The following is a 22,077-nucleotide window of genomic DNA, read 5'->3' as shown; positions in this document are numbered from 1 at the left end:
GTCATATGTCCTACATGTGATGCATCTGTTGGTCTGTCACGTCAGTTCATCACACTCCACTGCTGTTTCCTCTGCATCCACACATTTCAGTGCCCATAGGTTTCAGCTTCAGCTTCGCCGACGGCCTTTTTCCTCTTTCTCGCCCTCAAACAGCTGCCCTGCTGTCGTTTAAACTCCTCAGATGAACATTTGAACCTCTATTTCCATGATGCATGTTTCACAAATGCGTTACCAGTCATGACAGCTGGGCTGGTATTGTTTTCACCTCGTGTTTTTGTTAATGTGTCCTCACTGATAAAATGTGGTCCTGGAGTTACCTATTGTTGAGGTGCTACTACAGAGGAGAGACTTTGGAAGGTGTTTTTATGTGTGTCTGCCTGTCACTGGACAGATTTTAACTCTGTGATAGTTTCATAATGCAAGATGCAGTCACAAAATTTTACAGATGTGTAGCTGAGACAGCAATGAAGGTGAGTTTGAAGATGGGTGTGGTCCGAGCGTTGGAAGTAGGATTGTAAAAAGAAAGGAAAAGGCCTCACCCCACTTTACGCCTTGGTCCAAATTAATTTTAAGTTGCATTGACTCTCTCTCCATTTTCAAATCTTAACTTAAAACACATCTTTTTGAACATATTCAGTTTTATCCCTGTTCGGCTTGATTCAGTCACACTAAACTTTTGTACATATGATTTTATACACTGTAAGTTCCTGAATTAAATTCTTCCTAAATTACTTGATTTGTTATTATTATTGTTATTATTATTAATATTATTATTTATTGCTGTATTGCAGCTGAGGTGACCGCCATTGCAAGATCCTGTTTGTTGCTGTGAATGTACATATGCAGATTCTCTCCTGGCAGATGTCGACACGGAAAAAAAAAAGCTTTAAATCCAAGTTGCCAAAAATGATAAATGTCTATTTATTCCCTCTGGGTGAAGAAATCATCTGTGTATGTTTCAACAGAGAATTTGCCAAAGAGAGAGAGCGTGTGGAGAAGAGGCAGGAGTTCCTGAAGCTCCGGAGGCAGCAGCAGATCGAGCGAGAGCTCACCGGATACTTGGAGTGGATCTGCAAAGCAGGTTAGACTCATCTCTGAAACAGCGTGAGAGCTCGCATGAATGTGTTTGTTGTGTTAGAAAAACATGACAAATTGATAAAGAGTCCCTCTCTCCTTTCTCTCTCTCCTGCTGCAGAGGAGGTGTTGCTGGAAGAGGAGGATGAGATTGCAGAGGAGAAGTCCCCGCTGGACGGTGCGTGGTACAAGAGGAAACAAAACCTTCCAGGTATAAAAAAAGGCCGAGTATCTGTTGCCCGTTTTAACATGGTCCACCACCACATGAGGTACAATTCATCTTTTCCAGCTAATAATAGATTTTCCAGCATCAATGTGTTCTGCATAAATCATCGGTCATGACTGTGATCTGATTCACTTTTATTTGTGGAGTCGAGATTTTAACGAATCTCAGTCATAAAAGACATACTGTACTGGTATTGTCCAAAGAGTCACAGGTGTTCATTAAGGGGGGGCAGTCTTTGTATACATGTATAGTTTTGAGCTATAGGTACAAAATTCTTGCCCAGGAATCAGACAAAACTGCAAGCTCGTGTTTTATTCGTTCTGGCAGTTGCATCTGGTCTACCTCCCGTTCAAACAGATATCCAGCAGACCTTGCCCTGGTTCGGGCACACATTAGATCAAAGCTGAGTGTCTCATTAAGTATCTACAAAAATAAATGTTCACAACTATTTGAAAAGCTAGTTCAAAACAGCTCATTTTGAGGATAATAGCATTTCTCAAGATGTGTGTGGGCGTGGCAGATCATGTTTTGATTGACGCCTCTTTAGATCCCACCTTTCTTAACTGTGCCTCGTCTCCACAGCAGCCATGGAGCTAAGCAGAGTCGGTGTGGTACATGGTCTTTCTGTTCCAGCCCTCTGATTCTGGGTGCATTTGTAAATCCAATCTGACACACTCCTCTAAAATCTGAGCACTGTTGTTCAAAGCTATGAAGTGTTCTGTTTCTCCATGAATTAACAAACAGTTAAGTTCAGTACACAGTCACTCAGTTGGGTGCTTTGCTGCTCCTTCTCCCCAGACAGAGTGTCCAGAGTTCGCTCTGACGCTCCCAGACTGCCGTGCTCTGGATAACTCAACGGTACATTTCAACAGTGCTCTGAATTTACAAAGGGTCCAAATTTTGGCAGAGTGCACTTTGACACTGCTAGCGACCAGAGCTCCCGGCTCATTCTGCGGCGTGGGTCGCTGGACTTTTGCTGCAGATGTTGGCAACACAGAGGACAGCCAATCACTGTTCATCTGCACACACTGTACGCACTGCTGTGACACAGAGCTGGTTGAATATCAGCTAACTTTAAAACCTTTATTCACAAAGAAAGATGGGTTTGCCCCATTTTCAACAGGATCTGGTAAAACTTTAATTTACTAGCTGACCTTTGTGGTTGCCAAAAACATGGTGGTCAATGAAATTCCTTGTTTCATTACCCTGATTGGTCCGACTCGGAGGTTTCAGACTCATTCACAGTTGTGAATGGATGTCACGCTATAGAAATCCTATGTTGTTTTGATCACCTGTACAGCCAAAACAATTGAGTTTTGTTGAGTAAATCTCAGTGATTAACCCTTTAATTCTGATTAATTAATGGAAAATCTTTTCTTTTACTTTTCTTCAGACTTGAATATATACTTCTTTTAGTGGAGTCAACATTCCTTTATAACGTGTAATTGCATAATGTGCTGTTTGTATATTTAGTGCTTATGATCTAGTTATTTCAGTAGTAATCATAGTTTTTAAGAGGAATAAACTCTCTCTCTCTCTCTCCCTCTTTCTCTTACTCTTTCTCTTTATTTCTCGTCCATGACGTCAGTCCACCAGGCTTGGTGTGAAGGCAAGGGTTAATTAGTGGGATTTACAGCTTTAGTCTGATTGGTTTTCTTAAACTAAATTTACTATATCACGCTCCCCAACACACACACACACACGCACACACACACTTTGAAATTTGCTAGTTAACAGACACACACACTGAAAACACATCCATGCTGATGATTCCAGTAAAGTGACAGCACCCAGCGGCCGTATTTTCTCAATTAGTTTCATATTGGGGATTAAAAGTCTGAGTCAACAGATGTAGAAAAACCACTCTGATGTTGTTAGAGCAGAAAATATGCAGTTAGCCTTCGTGAGATGAATGACAGGTATGAACAGAGGAGCAAAGTGCCAATCATAGCTGACTGACTGAGAGGGGATTTGAAAAATCTTTGTTTTCTAATCATTCATCGGCTCTTTTTCCAATCTTTGGACATAAGAACTTGAAGAAATTTAATTGTGAATATGTGAATTTAGTAGTACTACTAAGTAGTTGTGTGTTTTTCTGCGGTATATTTTAAATATGTTTCACCAAAAAAAACTAATAAAAACACCTTTTTGTCATTGAGTGAAGTCCTTAATGTTTTATCATACGATGAGTGAAGCAGTCTGCCAATGCAAGAGGCGTTGTAGATCTCGAGAACGAGCCCACCACTCCGGTGACGCGGAGCCGGTCACGTGACGAACACATTCATGTTGCGCCGGCAGTTTTTCATTCCAAGGCTGGCTTCAACAGGAAGGCAGAAAATCTCCAAATGAAAAACATGATTGATGCCTGCTATTCATAGTTTCCAATTAACTCACCCCTCCACTTTACCTCTTACACACACACACACACTTTTGCACATATCCTGCAATGGGATGAGGGGTGCTCCATTGAAATGCACTTTAAAAGCAGCACCATCGCTGCATTGCTGTCACTACAATATTATCTATATGAAGACTAATTCATGATCATTTTTTTCCTTTACAGTCCTGAAACGAAGCAAAGCCAAGAAAGGTAAAAACGACCTGATTGGTGCTGAGGAGGGGGAGGATCCTTTCGTGGACATCTCCTCCGTTCGTAAGTCTTTTTCTCCACAGCCATCAGCACCTCACCTCTGACCTTCACATGCTGGCTCTTCACGGAGTCGACCTTTACAATAAAAGCCACCATAAAAGCCTGTCTTCTACAATGAACATAACCATGTTCAGTGACTCTCCAGTCTCCATTTATGAGATTTGCATGTCACGTCTCCTCAACAGTATGAAACATGTTGCTAGATATCTCAAACAAACATAAAAATGTAAATTACAGAAGCAGATTCAGCTCCGTCTGGACGTGAGACTTAACGCTGTTTCTCCTGGCTGCAGAGGCATATCACCTTGAGGGAAAAGAAGTATAATTAACTTTTCTAATTAGACTGTTACATTAAAATAGCAAGAGAATCACCTGCAGCACATTAGAATTAGACTTTTTAATATTAATGGACTTCATGGTCTCACACAAAGACAACATGTAATTGCTTGTCTGTGGGTTGGAAAAGAGCACAAGCGTGGTAATTGAAACTATTTTGTTGCCTTCACTATTTTTTTCTTTCTCTATCTCATCTCATGACTGTTTGCCGTAAAATTAAGTGCCAAGGGAATAAGATGCAGTCAAATTTTGTCTCTCATCTCACTTGTTTCGCACATGACGCCTGCAGTGCTGCTGCACGGCACAAATGTAATAGGTGCATATTTTTTAATGAGCATCTGCGAAGAGAATTCAGGGAGTGTTTAGGTGATTTTACGCTTTTCTGTCTGTCCTTTGGGAAGTTATTGTTACTTTTATCAGTTGAAGTTTTGGGCACAAGCATCTTTCAGTGCTTGTTAGCAGATGTGAAGTGGAATGGATTTCTACCCATTAGGAGTCTGGAGCAGCATGGATGTGTTTTTATTAAGAGAAATACAGTGTCAGCAGGTGGAGATGGAACAAAAACTTTCATTTCTGTAAAGAAAATAGTTCCAAAAAAACAACAATATAGGGCTGCTAAAATATTAATATATAGCACTTTACTAGTAAAAAAAAAACATTAATCAGACAGTTCATACTAGTTTTGCATGCTAGGACTATTTCTTGATTGGAAGAAAGGCAGGCAGGAAGGCTGTTTGGGCTCCTCAGCCAACTAACACCTGCTAAAAGCCAGTGTAATCTCAATCCAAAAAGAGTGCTGAAATTGGACTCACCCTGAACTAGATCAGTTGAACCACCTCAGTGCAAGCAGGGTCCATAGCAGTTCCAAAGAGAGCAAGAAAATTTTAGTAGCATGCACAATAGAACAAAAGGATGTGTTTGTTTTTTATCTATTTTGTCAGAGTATAATGAAAACCATCTGTAGATGTATGCATGTGCATGATAATATATATTATAATTCTGATCTTGATGAGTTGGGTGATGAAGGGAATGCTGCTCATCACAGTGGCGAGAATAAGACAAAGAAAACACACACGGTGATTCACTGTGAAAACTGTGAAACAATGTCAAATAATTAACCGTTGCACACATTTCCTCTCTCACCTCTTCATCATCGCCTTCAGCTCCTCCTGGCTCTCCGTTCGGTCGGGCCAGCGTGAAGAGCAGCGGGAAGATGGACAGCTCCACTTACTTTCGACGTAAAGAGAAGAGGATCCGGTTCTTCATCCGCCGCATGGTGAAAGCGCAGAGCTTCTACTGGATCGTCCTGTGTCTGGTGGGCCTCAACACAATGTGTGTGGCCATAGTCCACTATGACCAGCCTGACTGGCTTACCAGGGCCCTCTGTAAGTCACAGAAATACACACTCGTACTCCCACACACTTATTGATGTTGATGGCCTATAAAACCCAGTTTCTCTTGGAAACAGACACAGCAGAGTTTGTGTTCCTCGGTTTGTTTCTGACTGAGATGAGCTTGAAGATGTACGGCCTTGGAGCGAGGAATTATTTCCACTCCTCCTTCAACTGCTTTGATTTTGGGGTAAGTTACTGTTAGCCATGACTCCTACATAGATTTTTATTTGCTAACCAGAAAAGCTAGTTCTGTTTGGATGCTCCAGTCTTATCTGGCTTATTGGAAAAGAGCCAAATACAGCAGGTGATAACGTTATCCTCTGCTCTCCTCTCTAGGTGATTGTGGGAAGTATTTTCGAGGTGATCTGGGACATGATTAAACCAGGAGCATCATTTGGTATCAGTGTGTTGAGAGCTCTGCGACTGCTCAGGATTTTCAAAGTCACCAAGTGAGTTCAATTCAAAACACACACATGAAACTATAGACACTTAATACATTAGGCTTACGTCACAGAAAACTTCAACTTTATTATATTTTAGGGCTCTTTCTAAACTTCCTTGTCATGCTTCTATTGACCTACAGCACTGACTGTGTTTTGTACAAAAAACAGTCTTTACTGTATAATAAATAAGCCAAACAGTAACACACACACTTTTGCAGTGATAGAGGTATAGTGGTGGTGATAGTGGTAGTGCCAATATGCAGGTCTTTTTAATGTGGGAAACCCATAGAAATAGCCAAAAGACTCCATTCCCATTACAAGTAAACCAGAGCTGTACATCTCTACAGTAGACAAGTTCCTCCTCAAATTCCTTTTTGTTTAGTTTTTACTGGTGTGTGGTGTTTAGCATCACAAACCTGTCTGACAATAGGATTAATAAACAGTTGATAGCATCATGGAATCCAGTAAAAATTCGACTGGCCTGCACATTTCTTTTATTATAATCTTTTTCTTATTAAGTGCTGTTGCGCTGGTTTGGACAAAGATGGACAGAACTTGTGGTAACCAGTCATTGCATCATGTTGTAAAAGGCAAGAGAAATTATCATGTCCACCCAGATGTCCATCACATGATTTCCATCACATGAAACAATTGCAGCTGATCGAAGCTGATAAAAACATACAAAAATAACTGCAACTTCAAAAACACTTTTACCCCTCAGTATGGGTCACATTCCAAAAACACTAATAGTTATGCAGCTCAATAAATCTTTTTTCACAGCAGATATTTAGGTAGTGGTTTGAAAAGCAAAGATGTTTTCAATAACATTAATGATAGCTGCATTCCACTAAGAGGAGGCCCTGATGTTGTGCATGCTTGCTCACTGTAACACCTTACTGGAAGTGAGCCAAAATCAATTTCACCTAAGCCTTTTCTATTATGGCAAGTCAAAATGTCTGCTCTGAAAGAGGTTTAGAGCATCTTTCATTGGATCCTCCCTGCCTCCGAATGTCCCACATCTTTCAAATCTCACACCCCCACTTTGAAATGCAGGTTGTCCCGGCATTGGTTTGACCCAGGCTGTATTCTTCAAAACAAGGAAGCTGAACTTCTTCACTAAAATCGATGAGTAAAACTGATGGAGTTCAGCTTTACTTACTTAAGAGAAAACATTCAAAGCATAAAACCAAATTGAACCTGTGGTCCAGGTTGTTTACGTAGACAATGTCCTGAATAAACTGACTATCAAACACATGTATATCTAAAACCAATTGTACTGTGTATGTATACTTCTTTTAAGATGCTATATGTTGGAGATGCGAGGTTTTGATGTTGCAGGAGCATCACTTTTTCTCACGGCTTAAATCTTAATTCTTTTCTCTGTGAACTGACAATCCTATTAGAGTTTGATGGCAATCCTTTTATTGCATTAGATTAGCTGTAATCCTGTGATTCACTGAAACTGGCAGCTGTAGACCCTGACGCATTGATTTGTTTTATGCCACCTACAGCTCATATTGCCATTTGTTCTTCTCGTCCCTCCTGTGTTTTGGTTGTTTTTGTCTTTGTCTGAATCTGTTTGTTCTTTCTGTCTCCATTTGCTCGCTGCTTCCTCTCAGATATTGGAACTCTTTGAGGAACCTCGTGGTTTCCCTCCTCAATTCCATGAAGTCCATCATCAGCTTGCTCTTCCTCCTCTTCCTCTTCATCGTGGTCTTTGCTCTGCTGGGCATGCAGCTCTTCGGTGGACAGTAAGTAATCTCTTTAACATGCGCTTCTCTCTGACAGCTCTTTGCTCCCCTTTACATCCACGGACACACATGTACACACACACACATCCGCTCCTCTTCTCCTCTATGCATCTCTTCACCTGACCCTCCTCCGTGTGTGTGATCCCTGGCCCGGCATGGCGGTGGTGACAGACGTGTCGACGCAGCAGGTAGCTGGCAGAGCAGCAGCACTGACTGTGGCCCTTTGATATCACTCCCAGCAGGAGCTCCATGTCTTCTAATGGCAGGAACACCTCATGATTTGGGGCTGGCTGCAGTTAATCAAAGGCCTGGCATCCAACCCCGTCTGACTCAGCTCACACACACACACATACTATTTTGTCTCCCCACAACAACAGTCTTTAGATATATCTGTGTCGTTCTTTCGTCTGCAGCCTATTAGTGTATCTTAGCCCTATGAAACCTGAGCTAGTCTTTGCAGTTTTGTTGCAAGGAAGGAAAGAAATTCTAAATATAAGGGTAATAACGTTTTTTAGAACTTGAGTTGTATTTTGTTACCTGGGTATGAAAACACACAAAGGATATTGCTGCAGTCGATACATTGCTACATTGATGTCCAATGGGAGCAAAATCACAAACAGGTGTTGTAAACAAGCCAACAGCTTATCCAGATTACCTACACCGATTTATTTAGATGTAAAAATGAAAGCGAGCACACCTGAGATGGTGTTAGTAATCCCTCATTGCACTGGAATACTGTGTGCATAGCTACGGTAAATACAGAAATTAAACCAGGAGGTTGATCAGTAAGTGGATGTTTACAAGGGAGCGTTTTGGCAAACAGACACAAAAAAAATTCAAGCCCAAATTGGAAAGCCTAGAACAGCTTTTGTTGCACTGAAGCCCATCTGGAACCCAAAGGAAATACGCCAAAACACTCCTGATATTCAACACCAGCGTTAAATCAGTGCTGCTCTGTTTATGTGGTTCAGAAGCACTGAGGAAAACAAAATAATTCCCCCCCAAAAGTCCAGACCTTCGTCAACAAGTTCCTAAGAACTATCTTGAAGAAACATTGGCCAAACATCATCAGAAATGAAGATCTGTGAGAGAAAACAAACCAAGATAGAGAAGACATACAGATAAGAAAAGGAAGTTTATTTGTTAGGATTCCCAGAAGCTGTGCCCTAGATAAGTGGTTCCCATCTGATGGGCCGCAGTCCAACAGTGAGACTCGGGTCCATTCTAAGTAGACCTCAACTCATGAACATGTCAAGTTAATAAAAAACACACTTAATTCTATAGTATGGTGTTTTTTTGGCACAGAGCTTTTATTTTGAAGTGCCCTTTCTTTTTTCTTATTACAGTAACTTCTCAGAAAAGTTGACCAATCATCGTAGTTTCCTCTGAGTTTCACCAATCATATCAGTCCTCTGCACAACATCACCAAACTTACTGCTTTCTTTCACGTTTTAAAGATACAGACGTGCAGCACAAAGGTCTCAGAGTGCAAGGAAATAGCTTGATGGTTTTCCCATAAACTGGTTTAAACCAAACTTAATGTGTGTAATCAAGATTGATCAATAGATAGATAGATAGATAGATAGAAAAATAGAGATATGATGCTTGATAATGTTTTTCATGATGTGTTCAGTGCAATCAATTAAAATGCAATTTTTAGAAGAAACAATTAGCCTATCATTGTTTGAAGGAGTTTTTTGTCATAGCAATAGAAAATGGAAAGTTGTGTCATAAATGTGTATGAATGAATTTGAGCTTGTTCAAAGGTGGCATAAAAGAGACATGTAGGTAGGTAGGTAGGTGGGAGGGTCAAAAACATGGATTGGCAATCAACCCACCACAGACTGGATTTCTTGTAAAATCAAGAGGAGGTAAATCATTTACTGCAGGTATGGCTGCAGGAACAGAGATTTTGCTGAAATGGTTAGTCTATACCTGTGTCCAGAAGGAAGGGGGTGGGGGGTGGGGGTAGGATGATTTGGGTCATGTGTGACCGTGAGTGCTTTGTGGATCAGGGATGAGACACAACATGATAGGCTGAAGGAAGGAATAACTCAAAGTTTGCTTGCTAAATGAGTTATCCTTAAGAGTTTATTCTTAATCGTGACTGTAGCATATGGACAAAGCAGATGGAACTGTCCAGAAGAACTGGCTCAGTAATGCTACGGCAGAAGATGGGTTTGGACACATTCGTGATTAAATTTATGGGTGTCTGTAAGTCTCTGTCGACAATGCTTGTAAACGTCCATGGTAGACTGATTGAAGTTTAAGTTATTGTCGAGTTTTGCCGAAGTATCTGAGAGACTCCTCCACTGAAACATAATGGTTTATTAAGTAGTTTGAGACTGTCAGACTACAGCATTGGTTGTTGAGCTATGACCCTTTTATGAATAAGTTGTAATCAGTAACTTTAATGGATAATATTAAGGAATTCAAAGACCTATGTGAAGCACTGAATGTAGTTTATGGCCTCTGTCTGCTTTTGCATTAAAGGGTCTAACCATGTTAACAATTTTATATGCAAAATAACAGAAAATAGCTAATTAATTGTTTATACAATGTTTAAAAAGTTTTCACATCAATATTATTATTATTATTATTATTATTTTAAAAAGGGGAAAGTGTTAAATTTCTATTCTAAATGGGCAATGGGTTTTTTTGGGAGATAGAGTTTGTAATTTGGAAAACTAAAGGTCATATTTAAAAAAAAAAAAAAAAAGAACATAAAATTCTGTAATTTTAGTCTAGAAACATTAGAAAATAGCAGTCATCTGATTTTTCCAAAAAATATTTACATGTGTCTGCCCATTTCAGGGTTAAGGATTGCTGAAAAAATAAATTACCTAATCATGCAGATGAAAGGAAATTTGACATCAATATGAGATTAAGGATTCTTAAGCTCTTCTAAGGGAGGTTTGACTGCCAGTTATTGGTGCTGGAATTCATTTATAGAAAAACACTCACTGTTTATGTAATTGTGCCTGTGCAGCCAAGCTTCATAAATGTACTGAGAGTTTTAATTTGCCTCTATAGTCCGTTTTATTCAATTTCTTTAATGTGAAACAGTAATTAAAAAATGTGTAAAAAGTTGCATTAATGTGATGTGACTATACGCCCCATTTTCAACAAGATATTTTGAGATAATAGATGTGTTTCTACACACTGAGCCTTTCAAAGGTGAGAATCTGCACTTGATTCGATGAGTCACTCGATTAAAAATAAAACTTTATTGAAAGCGTTGACCTCAGGTGGTTTAAGTGTTCGGTCACCAGTGTGTGTTATTATCGTCACCGCTGTGGCAGGTAGCGCACACTCTCAGATGAAATGCCACTTTCACATGAAGTCACGTCTCCTGGGACTGAAGGCCTTCACAAACACCACAACTGGATGTCTGTAAAGCAGCAGGCTGTTGCCATGACGCCGAGCCTTACATCAGTCTGCGCCATCATTAGCCTGGCATTAGTCTCTGCTGATGGACAAGTGTGAGATGAGTCTGACGTCCACATGGTGCTCCCAGCCAGCCGAGCACATGAGAGCAGGCACGCTGTGCTCTGCTAATAACGGCCGCACTAACATCCATGCATGTTTGAGGTCTACATTTTCATCTTAAAGTCTAAAAATGTACACAGGGTGTCAGATAATTTAATTTCTTGAGTCAAGAATCAGTATGAGTATGAAAAAAAATAGGCACCCCACTGTTTTTGTGCTTGCAGATAATGTCACTTTTATTTTAGATAATTTGAATAGTTTAATGAAAAAAAATAGGCACTCAACCTTAAATAGAAGATTAAATGGCTTGTTAAGAAGACGAAGAGAAAGTAGAAATGCTTTGTAAATACCCGATTTTATTTTTGGCTCAGAGATTATGTTCCTGCTCTCAAAACACCAAAAGTAATCTCCTGGTAAAATTGTGAGAATTGAAAGATAAACAGCTTGAGGCAGCGGACCGTCTCCCTGCTGAGGCTCACAGGACATCACCGACTGTTAGGAAAAAAATATGTGATAAGCTCAAAGGAAACATTCAGGATTTACTGTAATAGAATAATGAATTTTTCTGGTTGCTGTTTTGTAGCTTTCAGTCTTAAAGGTGCAGATCTGACTCGTCACTTTGTCAGACACAGGAGAGACGGCATGTTATATTTTCAGCTTAGGTCATCTGTAGTGTGCAGGTTCGGTGCAACGTATTCGTTCTAAGGTCTAGGTCTAAAGCCAGGGTTTGCCACACCTCTATTTATTTTCGGCAGCCTGCTATAATATCAGAATTTGCTGCAACATGTTGATTTTCTGTTTTTGGAGCAGCATCTCTCTCTCTCTCTCTCTCTCTCTCTCTCTCTCTCTCTCTCTCTCTCTCTCTCTCTCTCAGTCACACATGTTGAGTGCAATGTTTAATAATCACTCCAAAAATGCACTCTGGCACAAACTGGACCGGCATCTGAATACATTAAAAAAAGCCACATTGCCTGTGCAGCTTGCTACCTGACCAGCAAATTGCATAAGCGATCAGCTAACAATACGATATGATATGATACGATGCAATATGATGCGATATGGTGCGATGCGATACAATGCGATACTACCCAAGATGATGTGATACGACACGATGCAATACGATACGAAATGATACGACTTAATGATCAGTTTACACTGAAATTCTTTTTGCATCCTCAGACTGCTCCACTCAAGAAGTTCTCACACAAATTACAATAACAAAAAAAGCACATACCCATACACTCACACCAAAAAAAGCGCACCAGAAATGCTTCAGATCCTTCACTACTCTTTGCGTTCTATGAAAATTGAAACATATATATTCATACATGATGTGACATTTTAAATGTCAACAGTTTATTGGAAAAAAAAAGTACAAGCAAATTTTCAGATCTTAGCAATGTTTGGTGAAGTTGCTGCAGTTTGAGCCATTTTTTGTTGTGATAATCACAAAAACCTCCAGCAAGGACAGATAGGCTGCAGCCCTAGTATGTGGTCCACAGTGCCTCTTTGTATTTAGCCCTTTCCTCATATAATAAAAGCCAGTTTCATTTCTTGCCATCTCACGAGGCTGCAGGATGTCATGTGTGTCCTGATTTAGTTCCAATGCTTAACTCTTTTTTTTTTTCAATATCATACAGCCGTTATCTCCAGTCCACTGGCCTGTGTGTTCTCTGAGACGTGTGTTTTATTCACCTATACAATGTAAACCTGCTGCTATTGTCTGAAGGATTAGAAGTGGAGGCGGGGGTTAGGGCACAAGCTTGTGGGGAGTTTGGCCTCACATGATTCTTGTTCAGGATTGATTTAATGAAGTCCCTGCGGATGTTGTGCGGAAGCCGAGCAGCACGCTCCCAATCCCTATTATCGGAGTAAACAGAGGTCGGTGCACACAGGCGCAGCAGCAAACCACCGTCGCTGCTCCCTGTACTGGGGACGCTAATCTTCAAGGAAAAAGGGAGAGGAAGGAATAAAAGAGGAGGAGATGGTAGGGAGCATGGGGGAAAGAAAGGCAGGAAAGGAGGGGCGGAGGTGAAATGGAGAAAATGATGGAGGGATGAGCAATGGAGAGGGGGATGACTAATGGAGGATGCAGTAATTAGGGAGAGAGGGACAAAGGTAGATGAAGGGAGAATATGATGACATACCAAGGGAGAGGCCTATTGAATTAGTTACCCCTCCCCCCTCTCCACTCTCTCTCTCGCTCTCTCTCTCTCTCTCTCTCACTCCTACTACCCCCATCTCCCTCATGCATGTACAGTACAGACTGATACATGCTAGTTAATATTGGACGATAGTGAATTTCCAGTCATTCATCACATGGTCACAAGCATGAGGGGCATTACAGATAGGTGTGATTGTGCAAAATCATCTGCTACAACTACCTTCACATTTCTTGAAAGGCTTTCTGCAGGATTTCTGGGCCTAGCAGGATTTGCTTCCATTTAGCCACAGGAACATTAGGGAGGTCCAGCACTGACATTAGTTAATAAGGTGGGGCTGACGGTTATTCCAAGAGGTGTTGAATGGGGTTGAGGTCAGGACTCTGCAGGCCAGTCGAGTTTCTCCACACCAGACTGGGAAAACAACTTCTTTTCATGGAGCTGGTTTTGTTCATGTGGGCGTCGTCATTATGACAGGAAATAAGCTACAAAATTGGAAGCACACTGTTGTTTGAAATGTCATCATGAGCATTGAGGGGGGCATTAAGACAAAGAGAGCGGATGTTTTTCTGAAAGGTCGCCCTGGTTCCCTTATCAATAATTTAATAATTTAATTTAATTTAATTTAATTTATCAAGAGGCCCAAACCTTAAGAAACAAATCTACACCAAAAGTGAAAATTTAGATGGGTGTCCACATTCTTTTGGCTGTGTTATCAGTAATATGCAAAAATGAATCACAGAGCAACACTGGCAATTGGGAGCATTTCCTTATACTTGACCAACAATTCTTTCATTTAACCTTTATTTTAACAAAATTCAGTATATTTCGTGTTACTCAAAATCGTAGTTTCCTGTTTAAAACACTGTTTTTGGTTACAGGTTTATCACTCAACTGTAGAACATCTTGTTTTTCACACAGATCTTCATCACAAAATGTTTTTGTTCTGTGGCTTAATTTTTGTTATTCTCAAACATCGATATCAGTATCAGCCTCAGAAATCCTGCGTCGGTCAGGATATATTACGCACATACATACAGTAGACACACAGACACACATGAACATATATCACAGGATCTGCCCTGAGGAGAAACCAGCTGTCATTTGTGCAGACGGTCGCTGTGGTAACGCTGTGCTCCACTTCCTTTCCTCATTCTTACAGACCTTTCTTCTTCCTTTGCATGCTTTTCTCTTGTCCTCACACATATTTTGTCCCCTCCTACTCCTCTGACTGCGTTATCACATGATTTTAATTATGTGTTTGTTCACAGAAGAGTAAAGACATTTCATTCTTTACATACAGCAGGAATAATGATGACCTTTCAATTCAAAATGTGTACCCTTGCTTTTTGTTGGTCAATATTTATAATTTGCATTTTGCAAACACATATAAAAGCCACATGCGTATTCTTTAACTTTGTTGTGCAATGTCAACTGTATTGTGATTATTCATTCTGTGAAGATGTTACTCAAACATATCCACCTTGATGTCCAAAGGTTTTTTTAAGATTGAACCAAATGTTCATATTTGATGTGGTTTGACTGTCACCAGGTGCTAAATTGAGACCAAATATGTCAAGCATGTAAGCAGTGCTCATGTCCTTGTTTATTAAGGATTCAGTGGGCTCTATTTTTGTGACGGTGCATGGAACATTCTGAGCATTTTTGCCAACCAAATTATTTCTTTCTTTTTTTTTTTAAGGTGCACATACTGTCATATTTTTTATTTCTATGCCTGTTTGGCATTTGCGCCAGACAGTTTCCTCTATTGTGAAATAGCTCACAGAAGGGTGGTGTTGATAACTTTCTTTAGTAACTTTGGATTAGAAATCACTGATGAGTATAACAGTTGTCATAGCACTGACTGGATCTAAGTGATGACGAGCCAGCAACACAGTACAGGATGTCTCCATAGCCAAGCACAGACATGAACTTTGACTGAACAAAAGTTCAGCTTTTTAAAAAAGACAGACAGCCCTTAGTTTTTCAGTTAATAAGCCCAATTTAATCTTTAAATGTCCTCATAAAAGGTTAGATGGGAATCTTAAAAGACAACCCTGAAGCCAAATTCTTGTATTTCTAGCGTCAAATGCAGGCTGGACAGAGACCCAAGATGTGAGTAGAATTAGTGACGTACATAATAGTGTCATCTGCATAAAAGTAGACTTAAATGTACTGATTAGGAGGAATGATGTGCATTATGTTAATAGTAGTCGGTCAAGAATAGACCCCTGCGGTACCCCATTACTGATGGCAAAAGGCTGAAAGCTACAATAACCTAAATTTACCCTGGAAGGAAAATTGGGACACAGCTGAGATTGTCATTGAGATACTCCCACAGCCCTGTCAGACGAACTCAGCAGTACCCCGACATCAACATTATGTTCCAAATGTGTTCATTTGTGTTTATATTAATGCGGATGGATGTTGTTTGCTACTGTCAACTATATGAAGAAACGATGTTTTCGTACAACTGATCCAGTTACTCGTTTCTAGGTTGGTTTGGTTTATTCATGTATGTATCGTTATTAACATTAGTTATTTAATCTGTTTAAACCATTTATTCAAGTGCTTTCAGCTCACAATATCTATACCATTTATCTATTACTTTTGGCTTACCAGTAAAACTGTAAAGTCATTACTTTTAGCTCACTATATCAACTATATACGTATTTTGCTTAGCTGATTGATTAGACCTCTCTGCTTGCTCATTTACTAATTTTTACACTCTCTTAATTGCAACATGTATCTTTCGATGTTGTTTAGTTTTATTCTAAACAAAACAATCTCCCTCTTTTTTTTTAAAAAAATGTCCAAAGTAGCCGAGCAATATAATACTAGGGGGGAAAAGTGGTTTGACAACCACACGTACTGATAAATTGTTCCTCCCAATGGCAGCACTATTGCACCAGGGTTTTGGTGGCCACATTACAACAAAAAATAATGTATTTACATTTGTGCAAGGTAGCATTGCCTCACAAAAACAAAGCCCACATACGAATCTCACACCCCAGTTAATGACTTTTGTCTCAATTTTTTGATATTTCCTCCTTCTGTGCAGCCCCAAATGTTTCTTGTTCATGCCTCTTTACAAGATGAACTCACTCTTAAAATAATCAATGATCATCAGTTTTTAGTTAAATGACCAACCCATCCTTACACATTCTTGTGTCATTTTCTCGTTGTCTTCTTCAGTTTCAAGACCACGGATTCAGGTTTTGGCAGGTTTGTTGGGTCATTTGGGGTTTTTCTGAAAAGATTTTGATCTTGTTTGTAGAAAGTGTGCATGTGTGAATAGGTTGGACCCTACCATTAACTTTAAAGAAAAATCCCAAATTAACACAAAAAAAATCTTTATATGTGCTGCCATATATCTGTGCGATTATAGTGAGCTTAATACCCAAATACCAAAAGTGTTTTAGTTTTGTATAAGACCAGGAGTTTTGGGTTTAGATGGCTGTATCTGGTCTAATCTGGTAGAATATTTCATTTATCTTTGAATCAATTAGTCCTGTCTTCCAGTATTTGTTTTGTTAGTAGTTTTCCAAGTTGTTTGAAAAAAGATGAAAAAGATGACACTAACATCATAATTCAAGCCTTTCACATTGCAGAGATAAAATCTCCCTCAATTCATTCATTCATTAACTCTTCATTGGGTTTTTCTAACATTGTGTTTTCTGTCACTGTCTTTTCCTTGTGTTGAAGTGTGTTCAGCTTTTCATTTAGGAGTGCTAGTGTGTTGAGCCCAAAACATACTGGCACTGTAGGATGTGTCAAGACTGCTGTCTGTTTGATACTCCACATGAACCCGCTTCAGACACACAGCTGTAGTTTTAAGGTGCTGAAACACTGACACTCTGGAAATCATTTTTTTTTTTCAGATTTGCTCCTTTGGCTGAAATATCCAGGCTACTTTGATTTTCCTCACTTGTCAGCTAGCACGTCGTCTTCTGTGGTGATGTAGCTGTCACAGCGGACATGGAGAAACTCAGATCCCCAGATTCCCATGTGTAACCAATATTCTCAATGTTATGAATATTAAAAAAAAATTAAGAAAGACCTTTCCTGGTAAGCGGAAATCGGCTCTTGTAGGGAATCAACCAAAAGAAGAAAAACTTCCTCAATCCAGGCATCACTCCAGATTTACTGTATTTGTATGATATTAGAGGGTTAATATTCCCTGTGGGTTTGTTGACATGCTTCATCACAGTGCCTTCTTTTTTTGTGCATATGACACTTGTCACATGAGGCAGCGCTGAGCTGCAGAGGCAGTGTGTTTTGGACTTGAAAGTTGGAGCCGTGGCTCCCTGGTGTTTCCTGCTACTGCATGTTTCTCTCCCTCTCCCTTTGTCTCATCCATTATCAATACAAGACAATTCCCTTCATCTGTGAATATATTAGTTTCTACCTGAAGCTGTGAAGGAACCTGAAAAAAAGCCGCTCTGATGTTCTTGTGTTCTACTTCTGTCTGTGAGGACTGATGTGAATTTTAGACATGTGCTGATGGTTTTAGAGTAAAGGTTAGTTTTGGGTTGGGCTTTTGATTATTCGAGAATAACTCAGTTTTTCTAAAACTTGGGTTTTTTCCATAATTTCTAACCATTTTGATAACATTGTACTCACAGCGTTAACTGTTTTGATCTGGCATCAACAAATCCAAGAAAAACCAGCAGTCAGATGATCGGACAGCACAGCAATTCTGGCAGATTATATAAACCACTCTAATTTGATGTAAAACTGTGAGCGCACATGTAAAATTGTCTACTAACTACTTTACAGTTCAGAAACATACTTTATGATATTAGCAGTTAGAATTAGGGCTGGGTAGTGGTACTCAATAACTGCAAGGTATCAACCGAAATTACCCAATACTATGTAGTATTGAAAGGTCGTCAGTAAAATGATGCCTGCATTTGATCCTTTTTGCACCAGGGGTTGGTCCCTGCTGATCAACAAATAATCAAACTTTATATTGCTGCTGTCTCCGTAATCACACTTAAAAGATGAGTTCAACATCTGCGTTGGTAGCACAAGCTAACACAAACTTACTGGTGTTGGCACTAGTATTGTATTTTTTAAAATGATACCCAGCTGCAGTTTAATTGTAGTCAAAGTAAATATTACTGCATTATATTTTAATTTACAGCTAGAAATGGAGACTGTGTAATGATGATAATGCTATATTTTTGAGCTATTTAAGTAAAAAATACCGTTAGGCTAAAATATGGTACATTAACATATCAAGATGCACGAGCAAAACAGCATCACCACAGAGTCTTATGTCCAACAATAGATTAATTTTTTTAGTGGTGGGCTCTTTGCCACCTGTGCATACAGCAGATCAACAAAAAGAAAGAAACTGCCTCCTCACTGTAGCTTTATTGGAATTAAACATGAAAAAGATGAGTCAACAAAAATGACCAACAATTAAAAAAGTGGGAGAAACACGACGTGAAAGGAGAAACTTTTTTGGCTTATGTGCTCTGTGAGCAGTTTTCATCTAAGTGAGTGGATACTATCTTTAAGCCCAGAATCCTGCTCCTACAATGCATCCCTGCCCAGGCTTTTAGTTATACAACACTGTGGGTGTGGCTGATTTAGGTTTTTTAGTATGCTCATGGGGTGCTGCATTAAATCAGTGACTAATCATGGTAAATGGAACCTTTTTCAGCCTATGCTGAAATACAATAATGATGTGAAATGTAGTGATGTGCAAACTCGAAATGAAAAATACTTCAGTAAAATTACAGAATTTTGGAAATAAATTACAGTAACATGAGTACTTTGCTGCTTCTACCCTGGTATTATTATCGCTGGTAGGAATAATAGACAAAACTACAAAAATAAGATCCAAGCTGAAATAACTTAAAAGTAACCTTTCAGCAACAAGCCTCTAACACTTTTAACCCAAGTGGTTTCTTCATTTTTAAAATAAATAAATGCACTTTTCTCTGTGTCTTCTCCTGAACTGCAGGTAGATGCCATTAAGATCTGACTGGGACTACAGTTTTATTTTACCTTTTCCTCTCTTTGAAATAATGTTCTGATTCTTTTAGGTTTAACTTTGAAGAGGAGACGCCAACAACAAACTTTGATACCTTCCCAGCAGCCATCCTCACTGTGTTCCAGGTAGGATTCCTCTACACACACCTGCACACTCACACTAACACACACACACACACACACACACACATACACACACATAAGGTGCACTTCACACCATCTGAATAAGAGAGAATATTGACTTCATGGAAAAAGAAAGATTGTTATCAGCCATTTTAATTAGAGCGAATGACTGGTCTGTGTACCTTCTGTCCCCTAATGAGCTCGCTGATAATCCTTCAATTAGTCTGTGCTCATAACCCTTCACTCTGTAAAGTAATTTAATTCTACACTTGGTGAGATTTGCACGGGGCTTTACAAGCCGCCGTGTCCTCTGTGTTGTTCAAACTCTCTTTTCTTCCTCAGATTCTGACTGGCGAGGACTGGAACGCTGTCATGTACCACGGGATCGAGTCTCAAGGAGGAGTTCGCCGCGGCATGTTCTCCTCCGTCTACTTCATCGTCCTCACTCTTTTTGGAAACTGTATCCTCTTTGGCATAATTAAAATTGCATTCAGTCAGACGAAGTGGGATCAAAAGGTGAAAACGGTTTTAGGTTGAAAATGGTTTTTCATTTTTTCCAGGTGTGATCAGCTTTGAGATTTATTTTTTACTTTGCCTTGAGGGAGAATTTGGTCTGAAAATTTCTCCTTATTGAGTGTACTTAATTTTGGAACTTTTAATATTCAGATCTTAGATTCCCCAGTTTCAGGTAAAATTGCTAAAATATCTTGAATTTTTATGGATCTGGGAAACAACCTGAAAGTTTAACACCCTACAAGCAGCCGCAGTTGTCATTACACGCCATTTAAAAAGAGTATTGGACACACAAACAACATACTGACAGTTTTGTTCATCAGTTTGTTGCTGAAAACCTTCATCTTGAGGAGGGTTTTTCCTGGATGGATAGAGAGCCCATGGCAAGCTTACTTTAGGTTGGTAAGATACAATATCTCCAGTGCAAGGGTTATTGATATTGATATAAAGGATATTTTTGTCACAGGGTAGCAGTAGTCCAACATTTATTTTACCCTTTAAAATCTGAACCAGATTTTTTTCAAAAACATTGAAAAACGTATTACTGTTTGTTTCTCCTTGTGACCCTTTTGCCTTTTTTTGTGGTAATTTTGTGTCTCCTTATAGTTATTTTGTATCTCTTTGTGGTCATTTGATTTACTTTCCCCCCAAAAAATACTGAAAATGACTTCAGAGATTCAGGTCCTGGGGCCCCACAGACAATTTCAATAATCAATTTCTTATTAGAACTGTAGTTAGGACTGTGTTATTCTCAGTCTCTTGATAAATGTTCACAATCAGCTGCAATTTTCAGTATTCTGCTCTGAAGAAAACAACTGGTCTGACTGATCCACCAAATCACCATTTTAAAAATCATTGCGTATTTCATCACAGGATAAACATGCATACTGTAAATCTGCACTTTTCCTGAGTCCTGTTGTTATTCAGACACCCTCCTGAATGTCTTCTTGGCTATCGCTGTCGATAACCTCGCAAATGCACAAGAGCTGACAAAGGTAGGCTGGGTCTTTTAAAGACACATGAACACAACATAAAAGTTTTTATGTTGTCATTTTTGGTACTTCACAGTGAAACACCAACACCTGACAAAAGCCCTGCATGTGCAGAGGGTTTCAGTATGTACTGTATTTTCAGTTAGCATGATTTTTTCTCACTGGCTAAAGGATGAAGAGGAGCAGGAGGAGGCAGCCAACAAGAAGCTCGCCCTGCAGAAGGCTTTAGAGGTGAAGGAAGTCAGCCCGATGTCAGCTGCCAACATCTCAATCACTGCGTAAGTTTCATAGCATCTCTTTCCTCTGACAGCAGCTCTGATCACCAACACAGGAGGTCAATTTCCCGTTGTCTTTTAGTGTGTCGTCCATCTGTATGTTCCTCCTTCTCAGTCTGAAATGTCTGTGTATATACACACTGTGTTTGAAGTACTTCTCATTTATTCACACTGTGTGAGTGCTCCCATGGTGTTGCTTCATTTATTACACCCCAATGTCGACCTTCTTCAATAGTAGAAGCAATAAACGAAGCTCCAGTCGACAATACATGTTAGTTTCCATCTGCAGTTTTTATGTTCTTTCTTTTTTACTTTTTTAATTATTTTCACATACACATGCCTGTTCCCCACTTAAAGACATCTAACTTTAAATACCTTATTTAGTTGCAAAAAGTAATGTTAAACTTTAGGAAAGATCCAACATGAGTCCTTAACAAGAAAGAAGAAAACCTTAATCTTCACTGTCAGAAGTTACCATCTTCTCTAATATGATAATGACAGGGATGTCTTTATAAACCAAGATCGCTCCTGTCATGCAAAAACTTTTGGCCCGCCCCCTCTGCGCCACAAGCCAGGGACTGGCAGATGTGGGGTCTCGAGTCAACACGAAAATTAATTGCGCCTCCAAATTCAACCTATTTTTAGA

General features: G+C 39.5%; 1 protein-coding gene across 4 annotated transcripts in view; it reads left to right on the top strand.

The window, feature by feature from the left end:
* Positions 1 to 22,077, top strand: part of cacna1bb (calcium voltage-gated channel subunit alpha1 Bb) — a 188,101-nt gene that overhangs the window by 96,987 nt on the left and 69,037 nt on the right. For all 4 annotated transcript variants that reach the window (XM_088071056.1, XM_088071055.1, XM_088071058.1 and 1 more), the window contains exons 10-20: positions 966 to 1,081; positions 1,196 to 1,285; positions 3,864 to 3,953; positions 5,450 to 5,671; positions 5,755 to 5,867; positions 6,017 to 6,129; positions 7,743 to 7,874; positions 19,582 to 19,654; positions 19,994 to 20,111; positions 21,092 to 21,159; positions 21,328 to 21,434. In XM_088071056.1, coding sequence (XP_087927182.1) covers positions 966 to 1,081; positions 1,196 to 1,285; positions 3,864 to 3,953; positions 5,450 to 5,671; positions 5,755 to 5,867; positions 6,017 to 6,129; positions 7,743 to 7,874; positions 19,582 to 19,654; positions 19,994 to 20,111; positions 21,092 to 21,159; positions 21,328 to 21,434 — 1,242 coding nt within the window. The remainder of the gene's footprint in view (positions 1 to 965; positions 1,082 to 1,195; positions 1,286 to 3,863; positions 3,954 to 5,449; positions 5,672 to 5,754; positions 5,868 to 6,016; positions 6,130 to 7,742; positions 7,875 to 19,581; positions 19,655 to 19,993; positions 20,112 to 21,091; positions 21,160 to 21,327; positions 21,435 to 22,077) is intronic.

Source organism: Plectropomus leopardus, chromosome 20, assembly GCF_026936395.1.
Source record: "Plectropomus leopardus strain MGB_pleo_1.0 chromosome 20, ASM2693639v1, whole genome shotgun sequence".
Classification (NCBI taxonomy): domain Eukaryota; kingdom Metazoa; phylum Chordata; class Actinopteri; order Perciformes; family Serranidae; genus Plectropomus; species Plectropomus leopardus.
This window is presented reverse-complemented; position numbering and strand designations above follow the sequence as displayed.